Below are 27,018 nucleotides of genomic sequence, written 5' to 3'. Positions count from 1 at the left end.
TTCCCTGAACAGGAGTCGACGGGCTCTGTTCGCCTATAAGACATGTCGTATGGAATTGTGAATTCATGACCGGAGTATTTTTATCGATCAAAATTTATGCACTTTATGTATGTTATGTAAATGGAATTGTCTGAGTTGAAAAGTGAAAAGTATGTGGTGAAGTGGACGCGTCCATGAGTGTAACTTCAGTTGGAATGGTATGATTTGTTGAATTCTTTAAAATGTCGTGTTTCAGTAAACTGTGTCTTGGATGCTGCCGCCAGAGAAGTGGACGGCTGGAAGAAAGACAGCCTGCTCCTCGGAAGGTAGTCTTAGTTTTGATATGTATGTCAAACATGGTATTTCTCCCATTTTGTTTAATACACTGTGGAATAAATATACTAAAGACAATGCAGAATTACAATTTCCTTTAACTGGGTCTTTTGATGAAAGAAAATTTAATTACTTACAGAATAAATTGTTTTTAAGAAGGAGCCGTCAGACTATGTTTGACTCCTTGACCTTATGGTTAAAGGAGGCGAAGCGATGGCGAATACGAGAGGAAAAATTAGGAAAGATCAAAGCAGGACAGACTGTAACCCAAAAAGCGGTGGCGTATGAAAAGAAGAAAGTAGAAAAGAATATTGAGCAACTAGATAGACAGTTTTGATTACAAACAGATAAAAGTTATGTGACCCGACCCCAGGCAATAGATGAAATAGAGGAATTATTAGAGGTTCGCCCTCCGCCTCCATATGCCCCCCAAGGTTTGTACCCGGCGGTCCCAGTGGACCGGACCGGAAGGGCGGGAGCAGCGGTGCCTGCAGTTGCTACCGCACCGGCGGCCATACATCCTCCGGCCCAGTTACCCGCCCCTCCTACCCTTCGTCCAACTACCTCAGATTGAATTACTTTGATGCCTGAGGCAGGTGCCGCCTCTCCCCTGTCCCCGGTATTTTTAACGCCCCCAACTAGAGGGGGAACGGCCATCCCTATGGGACTGACCGCTGCCTCATCGGATGTCACGCCACGACGCCCTATGGGAGGGATGGAAGGTCGACGAGTTTTTACTCGATCGTCCTTAGGAGATGAAGAAAGACGGGCTGTAGTGGTTCAGGCGTCCCAATGGATGCGGAATCCAATTTATACTCTGGAGGACATTTGGAGTACTATGAAAGCTTTTGAACCAGTTACGCAACAACTATCATTGGAACATATGGCAATAAGACTGATTTCTTTATGGGAGCAATGTTTTCAGGAAGGGCTGCCCCCCCCAGATATTATGTGATATCAAGGATCAAGCTTTTAAATTCGAATTACAGCTCGAAGAAGTATTTCAAAATGTCGAAACTTTGATACGATATAGGGACCGAATGAATAATACATGTCCGGATGTAGGGGCACAGTATCCCATGAGAGAAGGGCACCCTCTTTTTCATCCAGAGATTCCTGCAGTGTTAGATGGAGCGGGCCAGATAACCAGACCAAGTGTAGAAGCACGTTTCCAAGAACAATGAGTCTATACCCCTTGGAAGCGGAGCGAGGTTCTTACCTTGAAAGCCCAACTCCCTGACCCCCGAAAAAACCCTACGGCTTATTACAAAGAATTGACAGAAGCCGCAAATTCGGCTGTTATGACTTTAGCTGACATCGAGTTATTTTTCGGTCTTCTGATCCCAGTAGATATATGGAGACAGGTGCATGATTCAGATCATGCAGCCAAACTTGGAGGGACCTGGGATCAGATTAAGACATGGGACAAAGATCGAAAACCGGGCGACAAGCCCAAAGACGAGATTTTAGCTATACCAGCTCGAATCATTACATATATGCAGACCCTTATTCCTCCACCAAAGGTGGATTGGGATAAGTTAACAGCTTGCAATCAAAATAAGGATGAAAATGTGTCTGATTTCTTTACTCGCTTTGAGAAAGTGTTTATTGACTTCAGCGGACAAGATTTGTCCACAGAAGGAGGCATACGATTATTTGTAAATAGATTTGTCACTCATTTGCTACCAGAAATAAAGACCCGTTTACAGGCTGCTGAAAGCACTTGGACCACTTCAACCCCCTTAGTTATTCTTAGCATGGCTCAGTATTATGAACATCGATAAAATGAGAGCAAGGATAAGTCGGATAAAAAGGTTAAGGAGTTGAAAACCCGAGTACTGCTAAAGCAAGTCAGCAGAGGGCAAAACGGTAGAAGGGGAGAAAGGGGCTCTTTCCCAATGAGGCTGAATGATGAGAGGAGGAGATGGTCAGGGACCTAATATAGGGATTAATCAGTGTTCCAATTGTAGACAGGAGGGACACTGGCGAGTCCAGTGTCCATTATTGTATGGACGGGGTGGTTTTAATCGAGGACGAGGAAGAGGAGGTACTGATCGAAATAGTATGAGACGTGGTGACAGGTCCGGCTATGAGTCAGGAAATAATTATTTTGATGAATTTCAGGGAAGGCAATACTATAATGAGGATTATCAATAGGACGGATATGATGGACACAATTATGCATGAGACAGCCACGGACAGAGGAGGGGCCATATATCAGTACCAGTTGACCAGCAGGGGCCTTACGTACAGGGGCAATTGATGGGGACATCTGAGAAGTTTTTGGTAGATACTGGGGCAATGACTAGTTCTGTTGCTCAATCATTGGTCCCAGGGGCTGCTCTGTCTGGGCAAAATAACGTATCGGTGGGATTTTCAGGGATCCCCGTGGTAAGCCCCGTTTCTAAGCCACTTCCCTTTACTATTGGCCCTGTCACTGTGGACGCACCATTTTTGCTTACTTCTAGTTGTGGCGAAAATTTGCTGGGATTAGATATACTAAAGAAGTTGCATGCTCGTATTTATTGTTCTCCTGATGGTGTGTATCTAACATTGCAGCCCCCTACTGAACGTATGTCCCAATGTTTAGTCATAGATGCACCTCTCCCTCCTGAGTTTTCGGGTATACCCCACACTCTTTGGGCAAAGGGGGACACGGATGTAGGATTGTTGAAAATACCCCCGTATCCATCACGTTAAAACCTAACGCGCATCTACCACGTATTCCCCAATATCGAATTTCGCCAGAAGGTGAACAGGCTTTATTGCACGTCATTCGTGATTTAATTAAGAAAAGAGTGGTAGAGGAAACGTCTGTAAACATTTGTAACAGCCCCATTTTACCGATTTTGAAAAAGGCCCCTTTAGATGATGACCCTGATTATAAAGATACTTATCGTTTTGTAATTGACCTTAGAGAGGTTAATAAAAGTGATTCCTCAATACCCTGTGGTCCTGGATATCACTGCAATCCTGACTATGATTCCCCCTACTGCACAGTATTTTTCTGTAATAGATTTAAAGAACGCTTTCTTTACTAATCCGATCCATCCTGACAGCCGTCATATTTTCGGATTCTCATTATCTGGCCGCAGCTTCAGATTCTTCCGCGCACCTCAAGGCTATACTGAGAGCCCTAGTATTTATAGCCAAGCCCTGAAAGCAGTATTAGATGAATTAGTCCTGCCTCCTGGTAATGTTCTTGTCCAATATGTGGATGACATCTTAGTGGCATCGGATACAGCAGATGGGTGTAAGGAGGCCACAGTTAAATTGTTGCACCATTTGGCAGCTAATGGAAATAAAGTGTACTTATCCAAATTTCCGTATTGTCGACAGGAAGTGACCTACCATGGTCATTTACTGTCGAAAGCGGGGAGAAGACTAACTCCTGAACGGATAACTGTTATTACTAACATGTCTGTGCCCCGTACTCAACGTGATGTTCGTGATTTTCTAGGCATAACCTCTTACTGTCGCCAATGGATTCCTCATTTTTCTCTTCTGGCTAAACCCTTGTTGCATTTGGTTACCATGAACCCTTGCCCTGGACGGATGAATGCCAAGATGCTTTTAATTCTCTGAAATCTGCTCTTTGTTCTGCACCAGTCTTGGGTACTCCGGGCTACCGAAAACCGTTTGTACTCTAAGTGCATGAAGTGGACGGTTGTTCTCTTTCAGTGTTAACCCAGGGTTTTGGCAGTATTGGATAATGTTGCCAGGGCCCTTCCTAGCTGTTTAAGGGCCACTGCTGTTGTGGCGGTGGCCATTCGACAGTCGGAGGGGATTGTTTTAAATACTGATCTCACAGTGATGGTACCGCACGCTGTGGACATATTATTGAATCGAACAAAAACTCAGCACCTCACGAGTGCACGATTGGCTGGTTATGAATTAACTCTGTTTGCACCCCACATTATAATTAAAAGATGTGCCACTCTGAATCCAGCCACGTTACTACCCCTCCCTTCAAGTGATCAAAAGGACGATGTCCATGATTGTATATTTCGGACTGAAGAAGCAACGAAGGGAGGTGTAGACCTCACTGACTTCCCTTTATCTGACCCACAAGGGGAGTTGTATGTGGATGGCTCTTGTTTTAAGTTACCAGATGGCATGACAACAGCTGCTTATGCTATAACTACTCTTAGGACAGTAGTAGAGACCGCTCAGGGTTCTCAGCATTCAGCGCAAGCAGCTGAACTAATAGCATTATTAAGAGCATGTGAACTGAGTGAAGGTTTAAAAGTAAATATTTTTACAGACAGCCAATACGCCTTCGGCGTGGCCCATAGTTTAGGGCAGCTGTGGAGGGAACGAGGATTTCTTACCTCCCATGGTCAAAGAATACAACATGGCCCTTTGATTGAAAGATTGTTAAATGGTCTAACTTTACCAGAGAAAGTGGCTATCATCAAGTGTAGCGCCCACAAGAGAATTATTGACACTACAGGATAGGGTAATGCTTTTGCCGATCAAGTAGCGAAAGAAACAGCACAAACTAAAACGTCCACAATGTTTCCTAGTGCAGCAGCCCGATGGGTGAACAAAGAAAAACCAAAGGTGGTGATGAGCGTTGACAATACAAACACTCACCCCCAGTCAACTGATCTGGGTTTAATCCATCACCGTTCTTTAGCTCACTCCGCCACCCCAGTTCAGACATGGCCATATGCAAATCAGTCTGACCCTGTGCCTCATGGGAACAGTCCAGCCCGAACTGCCAAGCCATGTCTTCCCTGGACCGGAATGGGTGGCAGAGACCACAGTATTTGATAATACTATTGAAAGTGTTAGAGAATTACAAAAAGAAGCCACCCCTGATGAATTATTGAAATGGGAACAGGAAATAGGACGATTAGAAAAAAACGATTGTTGGATTGACTTAACTGACAAGCAGAGATGGCTATTGCCCAATGCCCTGGTGTATGCAGTAGTAGTGATGGCCCATGGCACTGTCCACATTGGAACTAAAAGGTATTTGTGCATTATTGGACCCAGTGTGGAATAACTCAAATATCTCCAAGACTGCTGCCCACGTGGTTAAATACTGCATGGTCTGTTTACAGCACAATCCCGGTGGGAGAGAGACTGTTCTCAGTGGAAATTTTGCGCCCCCTTCTTTGCTGTTTGAAGTGCTACAAATGGATTATATTCAATTTGATAGCGTGAACAACCTGAAGTATGTACTGGTGGTGGTCTGTGCATTTAGCAAATGGGTTGAAGCCTACCCCACCAAAGACAATACCGCCTTGGCCACTGCAAAAGCCCTGATTAAGGAGTTTCTGCCTCGATTTGGTTTGCCCCGAATTATATGGACAGACAATGGGGTGCATTTCAATGCAGAACTCGTTAAATATATTTGTAAAGGGTTACAGATAAAACAAAAATGTCATGCAGCACGTCACCCGCAATCTGCAGGACTAGTTGAGAAATATAATGGCATATTGAAATTAAAGATGGCAAAGACACAGGAAAGCACAGGTTTGAGTTGGCCTGATGCGCTGCCCCTAGCGTTAATGTCAATAAGAGTAACCCCTCATTCTTGGGCTGGGCTGTCACCTATGAGGTTGTTTTTGGTCGACCAGCCAATGTGTGGGGTGTCCCAAGGCCTAGATTCTTTCGTGATCTTGATTATCCTATGATGACAGACAATTTGTACGCCTTAACTAAAGATCTGCGTTCCATTCATCAACAGGTGTCAGCAGTACTGCAGCCGCTGCTGGAGGGTCCCGGACATCGCTTGGAACCAGGACAGTGGGTCCTCGTGTGGAATTACCAACAGAAATCGAGTCTGGAACCCAGGTGGAGCCGTCCTTACCAAATCCTCTTGGCCGCTCGAACAGCAGTGAAAGTAGATGGGAAGAAACATTGGATCCACGTGTCGCATGTAAAGAAACTGCCCCTGCCGCTTCCTTCTGACCAGCAGAATCGAGACGGGGTTCTGACACAAGAAGGAGAGCAGAGGTTGAACTTTGTGCCTTTCTCGGATGCCATTGAAATTGGGCAAGAGGAAGGAATGTTGATGCCGCAAGGAGACGAATCAGCCTCAGTTTCTAAAACCGTGATAAGGCTGATCCCCCTAAGGCTCCTGAAAAACGTGGTGTACCAAATGTCCCTGCTGCTGTGTTGTTCCATGATCAGGAGCAACCTGGCCATCTTCGATACAATTTACGGGCCCGAAAATAGCGCGATACCCCAGTCTCGCATTACAGGAGATAGGGAAAGACTTGAGCTGGAGGGCTGAAAATAGCTTTTTACTGGGGTATTGAGCAAGACACTGGACTGAACCCGTTGAGAGCACGGAACTGTTATATTGCTCTGTTCAGAAAGAAAGACTGTGTAATGTTAAGGGCCTAAATTGCAACGTCAAAAGTACAGTGAAGATTATTTTTGTGGATGGATAATAAGAGCCTGCCTGTGAGGCTCTAGACGGACACAGGGAGAAGAAACCCTCTGGCAGTTGGCTTGCATCTCATTTCCGAGTTTAGTTTGGACTTTTAGTTAGAATGTATCCCTTTGCCCGGTTTGCTCTCGAAGACGAGAGACCTCTTGCTCCCAGACCTTTCCTAGAGAATGTCCCCATGTTTTCCGTTGGGCTACGAGAGTGAAGATAGCCTTTGTAATAACTATTGCAGTAATTATGATTATATTGATGAGTGTGTTTATGTATTTGGAATTTCAATACCCTATGCATAAGATATTAGGTACCACCACAGCCCCACCTGAGCATTTCTTTTACACCTTACCTCCTCACAAATAGGGACATCGAGAAACCTATGCTAAAAATGTATTCATAGAAATGTTGCACGAAGCTCATAGCACTACGAATAAGACAAACTGTTGGGTATGTGGCCTTTTGCCATCTGTAATGCATCGCCACGATTAATTCATTTCTTTGCCATTATCGTACTTAGCAAGTTGTGAAGCCTGGTTTCAGTTGTTATCTCTCATGTATCTGCATTACGTAGCTGATCCCAAAAGATACACGGAAAAGGATTATGAAGCTGTTTTAAAGTATATAGAACAGCATCAAGGATTCGATGCCCAGGGGAACCAAGGGGAGGGTCTTTAGATCCAGATGCCTATATGAATATGTATACCACTTATGAAAATGCTACTTGGTTAAAAGAAGAAATGTTAGATTTTGAACAATTTAATTCCACGCAATATTTCCAAACCTTCCAAGACCGAAATGTTACTGATGATAAGGCAATGCCCGTTCCTATCCTAAATAGTACTGCTTCTTTTTGTATACAAGGACAAGGTCATGTTAAAGTAGGAGATAGTAAATGTAACTACACCTACACTTTGCATACTAACAGCACCCCGCCCTTAATAACTCCGCCTAATGTATATTTTGTATGTGGTGAGAACGCTTATACTTGGCTCCCCAGAGGTTGGGCAGGGCGATGTTACCTGTCCTTCCTTTACCCCCCGGTGTATATAGTTCCTTCTAATTACCACAAGACACATCAGTTGACTAAACGGAGTTCTGATTCTTACAGAATTCGTAGAAGTATTGATACTGATGGTACTGATCAGACAGATACTGCCTCCCAGCAGTTTGTAGATAAAGCAAAAGGTCTCTTCCCCATTTGGGGTCCTATTTTTACTAGTAGGGATGTTAGGCGCCTCTCTAGAGGTGTGGAAAATGTAGTTCAAACCACTACTGGGATTTTGACTAACTTGACAGTGGAGCTTCAGGCTACGAGGCTTGTTTCGCTCCAAAATCGGATGGTGCTTGACGTCATCCTAGCAGACCGAGGAGGAGTATGCCGCGTGATCGGCAGCTCCTGCTGTGTATATATTCCAGATTCTGCTCCAACCATACATTTGGCCATACAGAAATTACACCGTGTGGAGGGGTGAGAGAGGGCTTGGGGACAGGGTCAGCTACTGCTGTTCTAGTTGAGGCCCTGAGGGACGATTCCCCGGAAGGAGAGGCAGAGGACCTAAACAAGCTTTTCAAAGAGGGCTTTATTTGCGTGTAAGTCTTTCTCTGTCTGCTGGTGATGCGCTCTCTGGCAAAAGCGGCCGGGTCGTAGGACGCTGACCGGGGAAGATCCAGGAGGTCTCGGGTCCGGTCTTCTCAGGAACCAGTGCGCTCCGTGTGGAAGAAGAGAAAGTAAGTATTAGGCTCGTTCAGGGACCAGGAGTGAGGAAAACCAGTGCTCGAGTGTATTTACATAAGAGAGTGACTCGTGAGGGTTTGTGCACGTGATGGCGGGGATGCAGGGCAGCTGTACACGGGTCTGTACACTTAGTCTACGGGAGGCAGGCTTCGTTGTCCCATCCAACCTGCCATACGACCCCGCACCTGTTGGAGCCACACTCCTCCTGTGGGGGTGTGGCGGGGCGGCTCGTGTTTCCGATGGCCTCCTGGCTTCTCCGACTCCTCTCCGGGTCTCGATAGGTTCTCCTCGGCTTCGGTGTCACGGCTCACTCGCTCCTCGGCTCCACTCCTCTCCAGGGAAATGCTGTTCGTCGCTTCCTGCTTCCGGGGCTCTTTTGACGCCTGCGCGTCCGTAAATAGGGGCGGGGCTGTTGGTGAGTGTTCCCAACCCTTAAAGGCGTAGTGCAGGTTTCCTTCCCTCATCGGCCACTAGTACTCCGGGTCTCCGGTGGTCCAGTCCTCTCCCTCGGGGCGGTCAGGTTGCTGCATAGAGGGAACGGAGGTACGTGAAACAGAGGAGGCTGACCACCAGTCTGTATTCTGAGCTACCTCGTCGGGAGCTTGCAACCCCACCCCGTCACACACTGCTTAGCTGCAGAAGTCAATGCGGACACTGGTACTTGGTCTTTGACCGGGTGGTTCTGGGACCTCCTCTCTACTTGGGGATGGAAGATTTTCATGATTCTAGCTGGAGCACTTGGAGTGGTATTTGTTTGTTGTCTGTGACTTCATTGTGGGCCAGCATGTTGCTCTTTCTGTGCTGCCAAGCTCACTTCCTCATTGACCGTATCACGACAGGCGAAAATTGAAAAGCAGTTAGTGCAGAAGGAAGTTGCAGACCTCATGCAAATAGATGAAGGAGCATTTTTAGAATAGATAATCCGGTATAGTGTAGTATATATTGGCTAAATCACGCCAAAAGAGCGGTCTGAAGGAATATAAAGTTTATACTATATAAAGTTGTCGTAATGTATCCAATATATCACTGCTACTTCGATAGAACCCCTTTTTAAATACACTCAACACATGTAGATTCTCAGAATCGGGCCTGAACTGAACGAACGCCATCTTGGTTTCATTTCCTGAGGCCTCTTTCGTTAGTTAGGAAAACACGTGACATGCTGCTGATAGAAAAGCTTGAAAGGTCGGCCTGGGCTATGAACAGACCATTGATTCTAACTTAGGGAACTCAAGGTCGCATCAGTCTTTCTTGAAGGAGGAGCACATTCTTGTAGGCGCCATGCTTATACTCCCGTGCACCAGAATGGACGGGAGGCACCTTTACTGACCTACCCCCGGAATAAATTGAGCTGAGTTTCGAATCAATCAGTTGTGCCTTATATGGGTTTTCCTGTTGGTTTCTCATGAACTGGTACTATTCCATGTACGGGGTTTCTATGAGGTATGCCGGAAGTATATATGCACTGTTTTGAATGTAATCCAGCAGTCTCCTCTGCACACCTTTGAGAGCTGTGGCGAGAGGGAGGCTCCCCTATATAGGGCGATTTTGCAAAATAAACGATTGAACCTTCTCCATTGCCGGCTGACTTATTCTTGGTAACTATTGTATATGGGCTATTGGTAAGTATAGCTCTATGGTATATTTTTTAGTACTTCAACTCACCTTAGTTGAAAAGATTACATAGAACTGCTCGACCCACTGAAGCATCGGTCTCACTGGCAGCATCCAAACAGTAGTGTTTGGTGAAAGTATGCCGACTAGCCCAGGTTGCCGCTCTGCAGAGGTGCTGAAGAGGGACTCCAGCGAACAGGGCAGTTGAAGAAGACACTGTCCTCGTAGAATGCGCTCTAGGAGCTGCTTGCAGAGGTCTTCCTGCTTGTGCATGGCAAAAAGCAATGGTTGCAGAAATCCATCTTGCAATTGTTTGCTTAGAAACCGCTTGGCCCTTACGAATTGCACCATAAGTGATAAACAGTTGATCAGATTTGCGTAAAGTAGATGTTCTTTGCAAATAGAACTTTAGACCTCTCTTAATGTCCAGAGTATGCAATGCCCTTTCCGCAGGTGATTGTGGATTAGGAAAGAATGTCTTTAAAATTACAGGTTCGTTTAGATGGAAATCCGAAGGCACTTTGGGTATGAATTTCGGATTAGTGCGGAGCACTACAGAGTCATTTGTGAATTGTAAGAAAGGATGATGAACCGTAAAAGCCTGGATGTCACTGACTCTTCTAGAGGAAGTCAAAGCCAAAAGAAGTGACACTTTCCACGTAAGGCATTTCAAATCGGCTCTGTGGATAGGTTCAAAAGGGATGGCGCATAAGTTGCGCTAGCACTACATTGAGATGCCACGATGGAGGTGGACGACGTACTGGAGGGAACCTTCTGAAAAGGCCCTTAAAGAATTGTATAATTCTTGACGAGTAAAGTGAAGTGGTCCCATCTTGTCGGTATCTTGAAATCGCTGCCAGGAAAACCTTCAGGGTTGCATGAGACAATCCCGATCTTGCTAGATGTAAGAAAAAAGGCAAGATTTCCTCTGGACTAGCTGAAAAAGGATGAATTCCAGCCAAACGACACCAGATACAAAAACTTTTCCATTTGAGACTGTACGTCTTTATGGTAGCAGGCGCTCTTGCTTTGGCCAGAACTTCCTTGCAATCCGCAGGTATGTTTAGATGGGCGAACTCAAGGTACTCAGGCGCCAGGCCGCTAATCTCAGCAATGTCGGGCCCGGATGGTAAATTTGACCGTCCTGAATGGAAAGTAGGTCCGGAATTGGACTCAGCTGAATCGGTACACACTCTGATAGGAGAAGGAGCTCGGTGAACCAGTATTGGCGAGGCCATCTGGGAGCAATGAGAATCAGCCGACACGGCTCTTTCTTCATCTTCCTCAGGACTCTGGGAACCAGTGGTACTGGTGGAAAAGCGTAAGCATATATCAGAGACCAGTCTATCAAAAACGCATTCCCTTGAGAGTCTTTGTGGGGATGCCAACTTGCAAAGAACCGGCATTTGCTATTGTTCTTGGTAGCAAAGAGGTCTAGATCTGGATGACCCCACTGTCGGAAGATCCGATCCACCGTCTGCTGATGAAGCTCCCACTCGTGAGTAGACACTGTTGTCCTGCTGAGAGTGTCTGCAAGGACGTTCTCTGTTCCAGGAACATGAACCGCCTGAAGATTTATTCTGTGTCGTATTGCCCTTGCCCACAGCTCCTGGGCTTCTTGAGACAACAGAGCTGATCTTGTTCCTCCCTGTTTGTTGACATAGTGCATGCTTGTGGTGTTGTCTGTGCGCACCAACACTGTGGCTCCTTGGATGATTGCGCGAAATGCTTTGAGTGCAAAGAAGATGGCTCTCAGCTTTAACAGATTGATGTGACAACATCTTTACAGAGGGCCCCATTTGCCGTTGATGGTCAGCCCTTGAAGATGAGCTCCCCAGCCTTCGAGGGATGCGTCCGTGGTGATCGTAAAACTTGGCGCATCCTGAAGGAAAGCGCAGCCCTGTTGAAGATTCCGTCTTTGTATCCACCAGAGAAGGGAACCCCGAATGCGAGGGGTAATCTTGATGAGATCCTCGAAGGAGCCGGAGACCTGAAGCCATTGTAAGCTGAGTTCCTCCTGAAGAGGCCTCATTCTGAGTCGGCAATTTCGGGATCAATGGAATGCAAGACGATACCATCCCCAGAAAGGATTTGAACCGTCAGACTGAAACTGACTTTTTTGAAAGTCGATCCTGAGCCATGTTCTGTATCTTATTTTGTCTCTCGTCCGAGACGAAGGCTTGGAGCAGCTGGGTGTCTAAGGTTGCTCCCAGGAAAGCCCATCTTTGTGACGGTACCAACTGGGATTTGCTGATGTTGATGGAGAGACCCAGAGACTGAAAGAGGGTTAGACATTGCTGTACATGATTGTCTGCGTCCTCGTAAGAACTGGCCTTGATAAGGCAGTCGTCTAAATATGGGAATATTTGTATCCCCTCCAGCCGGAGGTGCGCCGCCACCGGGGCCAAAACCTTTGTAAACACTCTGGGTACCGAGCGCAGCCCAAAGGGAAGAACTCTGAATTGATAATCCCTGCCAGCCACTCTGAATCGCAGGAACTTTCTGTGGCGAGGTAAGATGGGGATGTGGAAATACGCGTCTTGGAGATCCAAGGTGGCAATGTAGTCTCCAGCTGCTAGAAGATGCAGTATTTCTTGTAGCGACAACATTCTGAACGTCAGCTTCTTAAGATATTTGTTTAGGACACGGAGATCCAGAATCGGACGCCATTCTCCGGATTTCTTCTTTACCAGAAAAAATCTGGAGTAGAATCCTGTTCCCCTCAGAATTTGAGGAACTCTCTCGATTGCTCCTTTTTTCAACATCAAATTGACCTGGACAAAGAGCTCTCTTAGATGAGCTGGAGGTGGACTTTTCGGGGGAACGTTTGGAGGAAACCGTTCGAATTCTAGGGCATGGCCCTTGGCCACAATGTCCAGGACCCACCTGTCCAATGTTATCGATGACCATTTTGAGTAAAATGTTGATATTTGTCCTCCAATTTTTACTTGAGAGTGGGTCAGTAGCGGTGGCAGGTGATAAGTCTCATTGACGTTTGTCCTTTCTGCGGTAGGCCGGTTTTCCCCTGTTCTGGGAATAATTATTTCTTTGTTGGCCGTAGGACTGATAGCGCTGGGTTTGGTAGCGCTGATTTCCCTGCCTGTAGGAAGATTGTTGTGTATATCCACCTCTGTTGGAGGACGATCCACGTCCTCTCGCTCCTCGAAAGGGCGGTTTACGAAATTGTAGGGTGCCCAAGGATTTTGCTGTTTCTGTATCCTTTTTTATAGTTTACAAGGCTTCCTCCACTTGCGGGCCAACAGAAAATCTCCGTCATACGGCATATCTAATACCTTCGTTTGTACTCTTTGACGGAATGAAGTGGATCGTAGCCACCCCTGTCTATGCAAGACAGCAGCACTTGCCAATTGCCTGAATCCAGTTGAGACATCAACCGCCGAGTCGATCATCTCAGCCGAGATTCTTTCCCCTTCCTGCAGGATTTTCAGCGCCTCAGATTTCGAAGGCTCAGGAAGTAGATTTATGTATGGCGAAATATCCGACCACATCTGCCGGTCATATCTGCCCAGGATGGCCAATGAATTAGCAGCCCGGACCGTGGTAGCTGCCATCATTGACACACGTTTACCAATGGCATCCAAGCGCCTGCCATCTCTATCCGGTGGGGCTGTAATTGGAGAAGAAGGATTCCTAGATCTCTTTTGGGCCGCTTGAACAATGACTGAATCCAGTTTTGGTTGTCCTATAAGGCAAGCAGGAGATTTTGCAGGTGGCTTATATTTCTTATCGATCCGTGGCAGGACCGGACGTATGGAAGCTGGGGTAGACATGACCTTAACACCCTCCTGCCAGATGAAGTGTATAATAGGTATAGATTTCGCTTGCTTTCTTGGCTGGTCTTTAAAATCATACAGAAAGCATTCCTGCTCCGTATGTTCCATGTCTATATGGAAGCGCTTCGTAGCCTGCTCCATAAGACGGTGGAATCCACCCCCGTCCACAGGTGGTGAATCCGAGGTAGCCGGAGGAGATGGAGAGGGAGTTTGTACTTGGTAATCATCCCACTCCGACATCATGGACCTGTCATCAACCACTCCTTCCTCTCTTTCTTCTTCGTCAGAAGAATGTTGTTCGTCCGGCTGGTTGGACGGTGTAGGAGGAGGAGACCTTTGGAGGTCTGAAGTCTGGTAAAGGTGTTTCCACCGCAGGTGTAGGAGGCACAGAGCCTGTAGATTCTGATGGCGGAAAACGCCTGTAATAGTCGTCCAGCATGCATTGAAGATTGGTAAGCAATGCAATTGGCACCGGAGCAGCAGGGACATTTGTTACCTGTGATGTCATTAGTTCAGGTGAATGTTGATCGTCTTGGTCGTCCTCTTGATACTTTATGTTCAGCTCGGAAGGACTTGTTGCCGTTCCAAAAGTTTCTTCAATGACAGAATCCTCCTCACTGTCTTCAGAGTCAAGAAGCTTGTTTGGAACTTGCAGAGGTACCCTTTGTGGTGAAAAATGCAGAGGTGATAACTGCTCCAGGGTGGAACCACGTCTCTGGAGCAAAGACGGTTTTGGCGTCGACAGAAAAGCCGTAGACGGCGACCACACTTGCAGAGTGGTACAAGAGGATAGCTGCGGCGTCGACGGTGGGTCCACTAAAGGACTCGTTGACTTGGATTTGGGTTTAGACGACGACGTCGTTGACGGTGCAGAAATCGTCGTCGACAATGATGGTTCCGTACGGTAGAAAATCTGAGAGCCTGAGTCTCTGGGGAGAACCTTCTGGTGGGTGCTGTCGACTGATTGGCTGTAGTTTGGACTATACAAAATGACTAGGATAGTCATGAGTGTGGAAGTTTTTCTCCTGTAGCTTAGGCTACATTACTTCCTGGTTGGGAATTACTGGTTTTTCCTATGTTATCATGGCATATTATTGCTTTTTTATGTACCGTGGGACTCCCACTCCGACGATGGGGAATGATTCAGGCATGTGAATCTATGAAAGACAGCCCTAATACTGGAGAACTTTTGTTCACAGTTCCTCTGGACTGTAGACCCAAAGATATGGCTGTAGCCCTGCTGTCCTTAAACCTCTCCAAAGCTGCATCAGCCTTTTTCTCAAAAAGGCCTGAGCCATCAAAGGGCAGATCTAATAATGCAGCTTGGACGTCCGCAGAAAATTCAGATGATTTTAACCAGGCTGCTCTTCTCGTAGCAATTGAAGTCCCCATAACTCTCGCTATCGAGTCAGCAGTGTCTAGTCCACTCTGTATGACTTGCCTTGCAGCACCTTGAGTGTCAGCCAACACTTCATTAAAAAAGTTTCTGTCCTCTTCTGGAATCTTTGGGGCCAATTGTCTTACAGAGCCCATCAAGGCATTTATATACCTCCCCAAGAGACATGTGGCATTCGTAGACTTAAGAGCCATACCCTCCAATGAAAACACTTTCTTAGCAGTTTGGTCCTGCTTCTTTGACTCTTAGTCCCCAGGCACCTGAGGGAAAGCCCCCACAGATTTCTTTGAACAGGCTGCCTGTATTACCAAGCTCTCTGGTAAAGGGTGCGATGATAAAAAGTCTGGGTCACCAGGCGCCACCCTGTACCTCCTTGCAACATCTTTTGCAACAGCAGGAGCCGTGAGTGGCCTATTCCATACTTACAAAATAGGTTCCGTCAAAGCCTCATTGAAAGGAAGTATAGGTTGCACAGCAGAAGACGGGGAATGGAGGACTTCAGTCAACAAATTAGACGTGGACTCGGCAGTAGGTAGACTTAAATTCAAAAGTTCTGCTGCCTTTTTTATGACCACATGGTACGGAGCATTATCCTTTGAAGAGGCATCCGAGAGAGAGGATAACTCCCAGTCTGGCGAAAGTTCCAATCCGCTAGCCTCCCTCAGGTCATCAAAATAATCATCCTGCAGCTCACCTTCTTCAATCTCAGCCTCTCTATACCTTTGTTCTTCCAGAAGACGCTGAGCATCACGCCTCGACCTCTCCTTCAAGAGCGGCATCGGCGGATCCGCGATCGACTCAGACAGAGCTGGAGCTGGCGTCGAGTTCGGATCCGGATGCATAGGTTGATGCTCTCGAGGTCAGGCCGGCGCCGGTGACAAAGGTATCGGCGTCGAAAACCTTGGCAGCGCCGAGAAATGCCAAGGTGGAGTAGACACCTGCATAAATGGCAAAAAGGGAGCTGGAGCATAAGACTGGGGAACTCCCAGGTTGTATGCCATCGGACCCATGGGACCAGCAGGTGCACCAGAGGGGTACATAGCTCTCGAATAGACTCCATACATCGCGTTTAAAAACTGTGTAGGTTCTTGACCTGGGCCCGGAAAAGGTGGGTAACGACCCACAGGTTGCCCTCGAGGAGGTACCGGATTCGTCTCCTCTTCTTCGGGTTGATGAGCCGGAGTCGGCGAACCCTCTGGTAAGGGATCCTCTTCTTCCTCTCGAACCGGACCTCGAGATGGCGCCGGACAGGGATTCGACGCCGGCGAATGCTCCGGCGACTCCACAAGCGAAATCTCACCAACCGGATGCACAACTGGAGAATGGGATAGCTCTTTACGACGTCTCCTACCTGCGACTTCGGTCTCGAATCCGAATTCTTGCCTGAGTGATGTCGAGACTCATGCCTTCTCTTCTTGAGCTTCTTCTTTGTTGATCTAGAAGCATGCCCCGACGATGACTTCGAAGGCGACGCCGTGCGAGACCTCGACCTCGATCGCCTCGACGCGACCTCGAAGACTTCTTCTCCTTTTTACCTTTTAACTTGGCTACCAGAAGTTTAGCCTCTCTTTCACGAAGGGCCTTCGCGTTCATCTTCTTACAGGAAAAGCAGCCTTGAACATCATGATCCGAACTCAGGCACCAGATGCAATCCTCATGCGGGTCCGTGATCGACATCATCTTCCCGCATTCTCCGCACGGCTTGAACCCGGTCTTCTTCGAGGACATCTCGACAGGTGACAAAGAAGCAAGAAGACACCAGTAGAAACAGACAGTAACAAAGTTACGAAACAGCTACAGAGGATCCCTCGAAAACCGTTAGCGTCGACGACGCGGAAAAAAGGGAACTGATGTCATCACGCCGATCCGGGCCTATTATGGAGTCGGTGACATGAGCGGAGCCGCGCGCGATGCCGTGCTACTGTGACGTCGTCCATGTCGGCGCAAAGCTACAAAAAGAATTTCCGAATGTTGCTGACGCAAGGGGATATTCACAAGGTGAGGAATCCACTAGCAGATGTATCCATCAGAAAGAAGGCGTAGTGCCAAGGCCAACCTTGTCCAGAACATTTTGAACCTCTCCTTTCGGAGGAAGTGGTTGACGTCCCTGAGGTCTAAGATAGGAAGTAGGCCTTTGTCCTTCTTGGGTACCAGAAAGTAGTGGGAGAAGCAACCATGAACTACTTCTTGGACAGGGACGAGCTTGATAGCTCCCTTGGCCAAGAGAGCTGTAACTTCCTGACGGAGAAGGGCCAAGTGCTCCTTCGACATGCGATGGAATGAAGGTGGCATCGATGAGGGAGTAGCCCCTTTGGACTATATGCAAATCCCACCTGTCTGACGTGATGTTGTGCCAGTGGGGGAGGTGATGGCGTATCCTGCCGCCCACTGGAACAACCAGCGTCGGAAGTGGGGGAGGTTTAGTCGAAGGAATCAGCGCCAGGGGAGGTGTCATAAGGTCGACCGTCACCGATCCATATCCAGGCCTGCGGCACTGGGCCGGAGCGCCAGCATCAAAGGCCTAGAGCCCCCAGCCGAGTCGGCCGACCCGAAAGCGCGCCGGCGGAGCCGGGCTTCCCAAAGAGGGAGTAGAGAGCTTCGTAAAATGCACGAAGCTGGGAAGGGGACGCTCCGGCTCCCGGTAAGGGAGCGAAGGTCGGAGCCCTCTCAGCTGGCTCCGCTGGCTGAGCCGAAGGACGACGACCTTCCAAGTTGCTAGTCTCGTCGGCCAACGGACAGGGAGAAGGCGGAGAGCGATGGTGCTTCTTCGCCTTCTTCTTGTGCTTCGACTTACTCGATGACCAAGACTTTGACGATGAATGGTGGTTTTGACTCCCCGGCCGGTCTGATGACCTCCCTCTTGACGGGGACCTCGAGCAACGCAGAGCCGACTGCCAGGCCTCCAGAAGCTTACGGGACTGCTCCCGCAAAGATTTCGGGTTCAAGGACCGACAGTCAGAGCACGACCTCGGGTCATGGTCGCGCTCCAGGCACTATAGGCACACGAGTTGTGGGTCCGTGACCGACATCAACTTGTGACAGGAGTCAAGGATTTGAAGCTGAGTCGAGGACAGAACATCCTTACGGGCACCAGGAGCCGGAATACTTGAAAAAAGATGTTGACAAAAGTCGAAAAGGAGTTATTCAAAAAGTGACTAAGGGTGCTGATCTCTCCGGATCTGCGCTGGCTGGCACGGAAAAAGAAAGAACTGACGTCAGCGCGCAGGGGTGGCGACTAAGTAGATACCGCGATGCCACGACGATGACCACGACGCCGAACACGGAGTCGACTGACGCCACCTACAGAAGCGCAGGCGTACTGCTGAGAAAAAATTCTCCGGATCCAGACTGACGCCTGGGGGTAATTCTAAGCTAAGGAATCTATAACTAATAGTCTCTTTCAGATTGGCACAACAGAAACTGACAGTAAACTCCTCCCAAACCGTCTTATACTTTCCATCTTTACCGGCATCCTCTTCTCTTTCTACTGCCATCAACATTCCTCCTGACTAACTAAGGTGGTATCCTTGGCCAGAAAGCTCAGGAGTTTACACAGCTTTTCCCTTAAAATGCAAACATTTATTAATAGCAGAGCCACAGATAATAATAGAGACAAAGCACGATTCCAACAACTAAAGTATATACAGTATAAGCCAACATATACCTTTCAACACTGCAACATCAACTCTTTTTTTCTGCAGATTGGACTACTATGCCAGTCTTCTTGGACATCAAATGTTAATACAAAGTTTACAAATCCTGTCTGCATGTTATTGCCCACAGTAAAGACCACTATCAGATGTGCTCATAGGACATCTTGATGAGAGTAAAAAGTGCATGCTATACCTTTTTCCTCGTGCTTCGAATGGCAGTGATGGGAGAGCCTCTGTGGTCACTCAAGACACGAACAGTCATTCCTGTTCGGGGGCTGCTGACTGCCATCAGTCCATCCTTCCCTCCAGACAGGATGATTTCACCTATAGTCAGCAGGGAGATAAAGACAACAAAAGGAAAATAAGAGGACACTCTTAAAAAGGGGACTGGGCCAGAAGAAGGATACAAAATATTATTTAATTTTAGCAAAGCTGGTGTCTTCCATAGATGCATATATAATGTTCAGCTTTCCACCGCTTCACTGAGAGTATCAAAACACTAAGAGTTACCATCATTGAAGCCACTCTTGAGCCACCAGGATTAGATTTTCAGCTATTAGCTATTGAAGTAACATCCTAAAATGCCCATAAGAGCATTCAAGTACCATGGCCATTTCACAATTTGGAGAATAACAAAGAAGGGCCAGATCAGTATGTAATCAACAGGATGGGATGGCCACATACCGAATTAATTTATGGAAGATATTCATTTTGGGAAATTATGTTATGTCATTTATTTTTACCTCCCTTTGTTGCACAATACATCACTTCAAGTGATGTGCTGAGCAGAATAAAGACTAATACATACTGTCAAAGTGGATGGTAGCAAACCCTATTAGGAAGAGGTTCCCAAAAACAATCAAAGCTACCTGAAAATTACATCTAAGATCTGAATCCATACAGCATGCTCTATAGAAAGTATGGGCAGGCCTTCAAAGAGTTGCCTTACATATGTTTAGGCTCTGAAGAAATTCCAATGGAGGACAGCCTTGTTCACAGGAACAAAGTGGCTTCATCAGTTTAAATCTGTTAAATGGGCAGCGCATCAAAGCTTTCCAAAAAGCCCCCCAAAAAACTCTGGACCCATTCCATTTTTTATAAATGTATTTAGTTCTTTATTATTTATTGGTAATTGCAGTCAAAAGTTTGTTTCCAATTACTTAGCAGAAGGAAGGACAAGATGAAATGATAATGCCAAAAAGTAATATATGTACTCCTTCTTCTCCAGCATAGGTTTATTACGATCTGTATGGTTGGTTGGAAGTTTTCAGAATCTGGGTGGCCATTTGTTTCTGTGGTACTCATTAAGTTCAAAGTGGTCAGGTTACATTATATTTTGCTGTGTTTTATACTTATTAGAGGAAAATCCTAATCAAGACCACGAATGTTAGAATAGGCATTTTAATTGCACAGTCATGTATAGCGGTTGTTTAGATCCTGTTAGGGGCATGGTTAGAGCATATATGTAAATGGAGACAGGTGCAGATGAACGAACAAGTTACTTACCTTCGGTAGCAATGTATCTGGTAGAGACACAGTCTAGCCGCAGATTCCTTAACTTCGAATAAGATGTTAGGACGATGTTCTACTGAGGGAAGAGGAAGTTCTAGGGCCCGATCTGATCTTTTAGGGCTACAAAAAAGTTCGATTATTGTCTATTTCAGGATAAGTGTCAAGCCCACTAGCTTCCTGAACAGCTGTGAGGTCTGTGGAATCAGAATTACAGAAGGTCATTAAAGGATCTGCAACTTGTGCCTGATCTTGATACAAGTCGGACCCAAATACGTTGCGAATACGGTCCAAGTAAAAATGGGGGATGTCCTCTCTGTACTGTTCCTCCATAAGGAGTCTTTGCCTTTCAAGTCTTGATTTTACTTTTTTGACTGGGGTTGAGGTGGCTTGAGTGGAGGTAGAATAACTTGAGGTGTGAACAGTGGCGGTGTCGCAGTCGAACTCTGCATCGTTCCCAGTGCTTGGATAGTAGCCAGAAGGGTATGCAGCATCGGAAGAACACCCACTGGAAGACACTGCACCAATAGAACATTGGGCATTGATAGAGGGAGCTACATAGAACACCATTCTAACCTATGGGGCCAGGTGGTGCACTAGAGGGGAACCCAAACTTTTTAAATAAATCCAGCATCGCTTGAAAGAATGGTGCCAGATCCATTCCCAGTGGTAATACTGAGAAAGGCAGAGTTGATGGGGGTATCAATGTCAGTGCTGGAGTCAGTGGAGTCATCAAAGCTGGTTGATAATACAGCTCCACTAACTGTGGCTCTAGTGAAGACTGGGACTAAGGAGAGGTTCTAGGAGAAGTCTTAGCTTTGGACCTCCTGGGAGAAGACTTTTGAGGTAACACCTTCTTTTCCTCATGGATTTTCATGTCCCAGATTTTTCTTATGATCATTGGCATAAAGATAAAATAGTAGGGAAAAAAAGCGGAAGAGTGGCATAGAATATGCCAATGGTGGTTACAGTCCAAGCACAGCAAAGATGAACCTTACCGTCTACAGAGTACGTGATTGCAGTGACTGGGCAGGGATGTGGATGTATTTTCAGTTCCATTTCTGTTCGAGACACACTGAAGACTCTTATAGTGCCATCGCTATATCCAGCCACAATACGCTGATTCTCAGGGCCACTGGTGGATAAGCAGACAGGGCTCCATGCCAAACAGAGGCAGCTCTGGTGAACATACAGACAAAAATGTGTGAACATTAGCTTTTATACCTCTGAAAATGGTAGAATTCTCTAAAGTACACCTCATCACACCCTTTATACTCAATCCCATAGCCTTGTCTTTACCCACCTGGTTAAGCACTTGGAACTGTACCACAAGCTCCATGCTGGCCAAAGACCACACACGCACACTGCCATCTTCACCACATGTGGCACAGTGGCATTCTGCAGGACTGAACGCCACATCATTTACCTGAAGAGAAGAAAAAAAAATGTGAATGATAGGAGCCCATAAGGCAAATTTTGAACTGATACCATCAGAGAGGAGGGAAAACAGAGTGCAACATTTAATACCATAAATGTTATAATTCCGTGACCATCACCCCACATCAAGAGGGAAAAAATATACCAAACAGAAAGTAATGGTACTCTTTTCAAACAGCTTGTGACTAAATCACAAGCTGTTTGAATAGAGTACCAAACAGTGGCATAGCAGTGAGAAAGGCCATAAAGAAATGCTAATGGTCTTAATAGGTTTTTGAGCTCAAAGTCTTTCACCTGGCCATTGTTTCTGGAATTGTTTCGAAGCAAACAAGTTTACAGAATGTGATGGATGACTTCCACATGGCTGATTTGCAAGCTTCGGAGAAAAGGTCTTTCATCTTGTGGAATACTCCCGAAAACGGCTAGGAAGAGTAAGTGGATTTGCCTGGCTGAAATGTTTACTGAACTTTACCATGAAACATCTGGTTTGGAGACAACTCTGTGCTTAAAGAATAGGGTACTTACCTTCGGTGACGTCTTTTCTGGAAGAGACTTTGTAACCACAGATTCCTCACCTTGTGAATTTCCTCAGGAGCCCGACTGGATTCAGAAACGTTTGTATCAATTCTCTCGCATATTGACAGGTGGCATCGTGCAGCTCCTCTGGGAATAGCACCGCCGCATGGGAGGGTGTCCCCTCAAAGCACAGCGTGAGGTTCGTTGATTTGCATTAAAACAGTCTGAGGCAAGTTAGTCTGTTTCCATGAATTGAATTTATCCACTTTAAATGCGGTTTATGATCCACATTAATTCAATAAGTAGTCAACTTGGAAAAGAAAAATAGAACTGAAAACTCCAACTTATATTCCCTAACCTACATAAGCGTGTTAACTAATGAGCATGTCGTTAATATTTTTCTGGATTGCATGACAAAGCAGTCACCATGGTACCACAGTAATATCTTTTTCTGGCATTCACGAATTACTAATCAACGGGACTTTCACTGCTATTTTGTGAACTAAACCTGTATTGGATTTTTGCAAGAAGTGTCTGATGCTAAGGGCATGAACAGTGTCGTTCAGTGACCCCAACCTTTCTGCTTCATTTTTTTAGGAGTTTAACATTACCCTGATGAAGGGCTCCCAGCAGCCCAAAATGCATCGGGACTACTACATTGGAATATAATTTGGAGTTTTCAGTTCTATTTTTCTTTTCCAAGTTCACTACTTATTGAACTTATGTGGATCATAAACTACATTTAAAGTGAATACATTCAATTCATGGAAACAGACTAACTTGTCTCAAACTGTTTTGATGTAAATCAACAGACATCACGCTGTGCATTGAGGGGACCCCCCCATGTAGCATTGCTATTCCCAGTCGTTATCCACGCTCATGGATCAGTGTGCGATACCCAATCTGCATGCACATCTTTATGAATTTGAAAGTGAGAGGAAAAGCCATTCTCTAAAATCCAGGTGTGCATGAACCACTGTCTGGCATCGTGCAGCTCCTCGCCAGGACCGTCCCACCCTGGATGTTATATTGGAACCAAATATATGCGCCAACTCTGAGCACTGTCAGTTTCTTTCTCATCTCTATCCACACCATTGGGTGCATTGACATTTAAATCAGAATGTGACAATGTGCAGACTTCCAGATTGGGATCTTATTAACAGACTGTTGAGTCCATTGCGCAGAACGGGGAGGCAGGTGGGGCAGTGAGGAATCTGCAGTTAGACAGAGTCTCTATCAAAAAAGGGGTTCCGAAGGTAAGTAATGTGTTCTTCTGATTAAGATTTCTAACCACAGAATCCTTACCTTGTAAACAATACCAAAGGCGTACCTCCGCAGCTGGTGGGCATCTGTGGAATGGCTAAGACAGGAAATCCGTCTAGAACGGACTTGGCTATCCAGGTAATACTGCTTTGAGAACTTGTGGAGGGACGCCCAAGTAGCAGCCTGGCAGATGTGGAGAACTGGCACGCTGCCTACCAGCACAGTAGTAGCAGCCTTCGGTCTGGTGGAATGGGCACGCAATCCTTGGTTAGCCCACAGCAGATCTTGATACAGAACACTATTCAAGCGATGGTTCCCATTTGTAACACTTTGTCCTCCTTTGATGTTTGAAGGTGTGCATACAAAACTGGCAAGGTGATATATTGCCCTATGTGGTGGGGAAAGGCATGGTTGTGTAGTTTCCACTAATCAGTAGGAACAGCGTGTTTGTGGATGACATAAACCTTGGTATGTGCCAGACAGATTTCATGCATCCCCGCAGGATGTTATCCCTTAGACTAGCTAGGTCAGAGTGCCACCATAGGCCCCCCTAAAGCTAGACAGGGAGCGAATGGCTCTGGCAGCCACTGAACATGACAACTCTGTTCCCTCAGGAACCATGGTGACAGATCTAGAAACTTTCGCTCACTCACTCGTGCTCTCTTGTGCTCCGAGAAATATACAAATAATACACAGAGGGAGGTTTCCAATGTTGACTGAATCAATGTGATTCTTGTATAAAACATATGTGCTGCAATGATTAATAGACAGAAGCAGTCGAGCGTTATAAGAAGTATCAGGACAGTGACCAATACAAAAAGTTCCACCATTGTGCTGAAAAAACACATATATATACTAGCATATAGAATAATATAACAATCTGGCATACTCCTACTATGCAGACCCTAACCTATGTGTCCAGGGTGTATGTATATGTTCTGCCAAGAATCCCCTTACTGGATGATCCAACCCCATTACCTGGTGGGTAAGAATGTAGCACCCTGTCTTAGTCCCAAGCTGGACACCCCTCACAGTGATATTAGTCAGCTGTTGGGTAAAAGCATCAGCCTGTAGAGACCTCCTGATGTCAGCAGAAGTGTCTCCTCTGCTACACCTGGAAACAGATGTTTATTTATAGAAAAAGGCATCATTGCTTTGGGCTGAGATTCTAATCAGGCTGCCATTGTTTTCTGTGCTACAGAAAGCTGCGTAGCCATGTGGACAAAAATAAACACATTTAACAACGTATGTGTAGGCCTTGTACATGGTGTAAAGGCAATATGACTGTATTCTTGCGAAGTTGTCTCATTTATGCAAAGTTGGTGTTTCTAGGAATCTAACTCAAAGTGTCACGAATACAAAATGTGTGTCAAAAGTCGATGTTAGAAAGGGAAGGCAACTTTAGGAAAGACCAGTGTTCGTGTAGAATGGCAACGTTTTCTTCTAGGCCTAACTGGAACACATGACCGATTGATTATCTTGGGCAGAAAATCCACTTTCGTCCTGAGGACTATTTTGTCAGAGAAGAACAAAGTTGAGATGATACAACGGACAACGCATGGAGTTCGCTTACTCGCCTAGCTGATGTTATGGTGATGAAAAAGGCAGTCATGGTAGTTAGCAGGCGAAGGAGGCAACTGTGCATCCGGGTGAAGGGTGTGCACATCAGGTAGATAAAAACCAAATTAAGGTCCTACTGTGGCATCACAAAAGGTGTTGGTGGAGCATGTGGGTAAGCCCCTTCAACAAAACATCACAATGGGGAATTTGGAATGGGATGGCTGATCAGGTAAGCGGTCCTACTGTTGCACAGTAAGTCCTCCCGGAGGGGCAGCTGGACTGGAGGACAAATGTTCATGGCCAAAAGTTTCTGGTAACACATTTTCCTCACCCAGCCAAGAACCAACAGGATGACTTGGGTGCAGTCTCTCTTTATCTTTTTCAACACTTTGGGCAGGACAGTCAGGGATGCCCTGGTGTTTAAAGATTCCGCTAGGTGTGGGGTGACCAAGGAAATGCCCTGAACATTCAGCCACTTTGAGAGACGTAGAGCATCCCTGTACAGGATCCACGGCCCAACACCGCCTTGTTTGATCCAGTATCAGGAGTTTTTCCATTTCCATTCCAATACATTATTTATACATGGCCATACTCATAAGTAATTCCACATGGGGATAACAGTACTAATATCTACCATTATTCCCATAGCGGGAAGAACCTGCATTTTCATTCTCTCTCCCCCACACACATGTCCCCCTGCGACGTGCTATTTAAAGAAGACTGAGTGCATCCGAGTGCTCATGGCATCGATTCATGGCTGCCGAGAGCAACGGATTGCCTCATTGAGTACATTCTTTCTCCTACCTCTGGCAATGTGCGCTGCAATAGGGAAGGCTTAAACTTTGAGATGATAAGGATTTCATTCATTTCCTTCTAGTTACACCAATCAGACAATGTTTTTTGCTTCGAGTGGTGAGTTATGCGGAGTTTTCCCCCCATGGGGGCATCCTCTCCCAATGCAATACCAGTGGATACCATGTTTCCCTGTTTCTAGATCCCAATTTCGTCCAGCGTAAAATGGGACTCCTTGGGTTTGGCTATATTAGGTTCTGATTGTGTGAATGGATAAATCCCCTTAACATTACTCCATCAGCGAGTTTGACATTTTGTTGCAGATGCGTGTATCTTTGCAATAAGACAGCGATTCTCCACACAGCAGAGATTTAATGTTTACCTTCTGCTTTTTACATATAGCCATGCCTACACTATCCTATTTTATTCTTGCTGATCTGATAAGATGACGAGTTGTTAAAATTAAAGCTCTACATTTCGGTGAGTGTTTTTTCATTCCTGGCTTACATTTATTAGTGCCAGCATCCTGTTTTTTAATCACACGGTTACTGATTTCTATATATTGGTGTGTATCACAGACAGCAGACATACAGCAATCGTCCATTCGCTACACAAGTTACCTGTAGTAGAGATGGCCTAAATAATTGTACAGACCATTTGATGGTTTCTTTACCCTCTTCATTGTGGAGAGTCCTATCTAGATTTGTCAAAACATTAAATCAAGCATTATCCTATTGCATATTTGATGTATTGTTTTCTCTATAAGCAGCTAACTGACCAAGAGGCACACGCCTTCAATGATGGTTCCAAGTGACTACCCGTTGGATAAGTTACTTGCCTTCGGTAACGCCTCATCTGGTAGCTGCAGATTCCTTACTTTTGAATTTTCCAGGCATCAGACTGGATCCGGAAGATTCTTCTTCGAGCAATACCTCTGCGCGCTAGTAGGTGGCGTCGGTCGGCTCAACATGACAGCGGCGTCCACTTCAGAAGTGACATCCACGTCACTTATATAGGTGCCACCTTGGGCACTGACG

The 27,018-nt window shown here is 46.2% G+C and overlaps 1 protein-coding gene across 2 annotated transcripts in view; it reads right to left on the bottom strand.

The window, feature by feature from the left end:
* LOC144784260 (mitochondrial Rho GTPase 2-like) overlaps nt 1-27,018 on the bottom strand; it is a 1,917,079-nt gene that overhangs the window by 840,304 nt on the left and 1,049,757 nt on the right. For both annotated transcript variants that reach the window (XM_078662926.1, XM_078662927.1), the window contains exons 37-39: nt 21,717-21,839; nt 21,412-21,592; nt 19,098-19,228 (exon numbers count right to left, since the gene is read on the bottom strand). In XM_078662926.1, coding sequence (XP_078519052.1) covers nt 19,098-19,228; nt 21,412-21,592; nt 21,717-21,839 — 435 coding nt within the window. The remainder of the gene's footprint in view (nt 1-19,097; nt 19,229-21,411; nt 21,593-21,716; nt 21,840-27,018) is intronic.

Source organism: Lissotriton helveticus, chromosome 10, assembly GCF_964261635.1.
Source record: "Lissotriton helveticus chromosome 10, aLisHel1.1, whole genome shotgun sequence".
Lineage (NCBI taxonomy): Eukaryota > Metazoa > Chordata > Amphibia > Caudata > Salamandridae > Lissotriton > Lissotriton helveticus.
The sequence above is the reverse complement of the archived record's forward strand: the minus strand, read 5'-3'. Positions and strand labels throughout refer to the sequence as shown.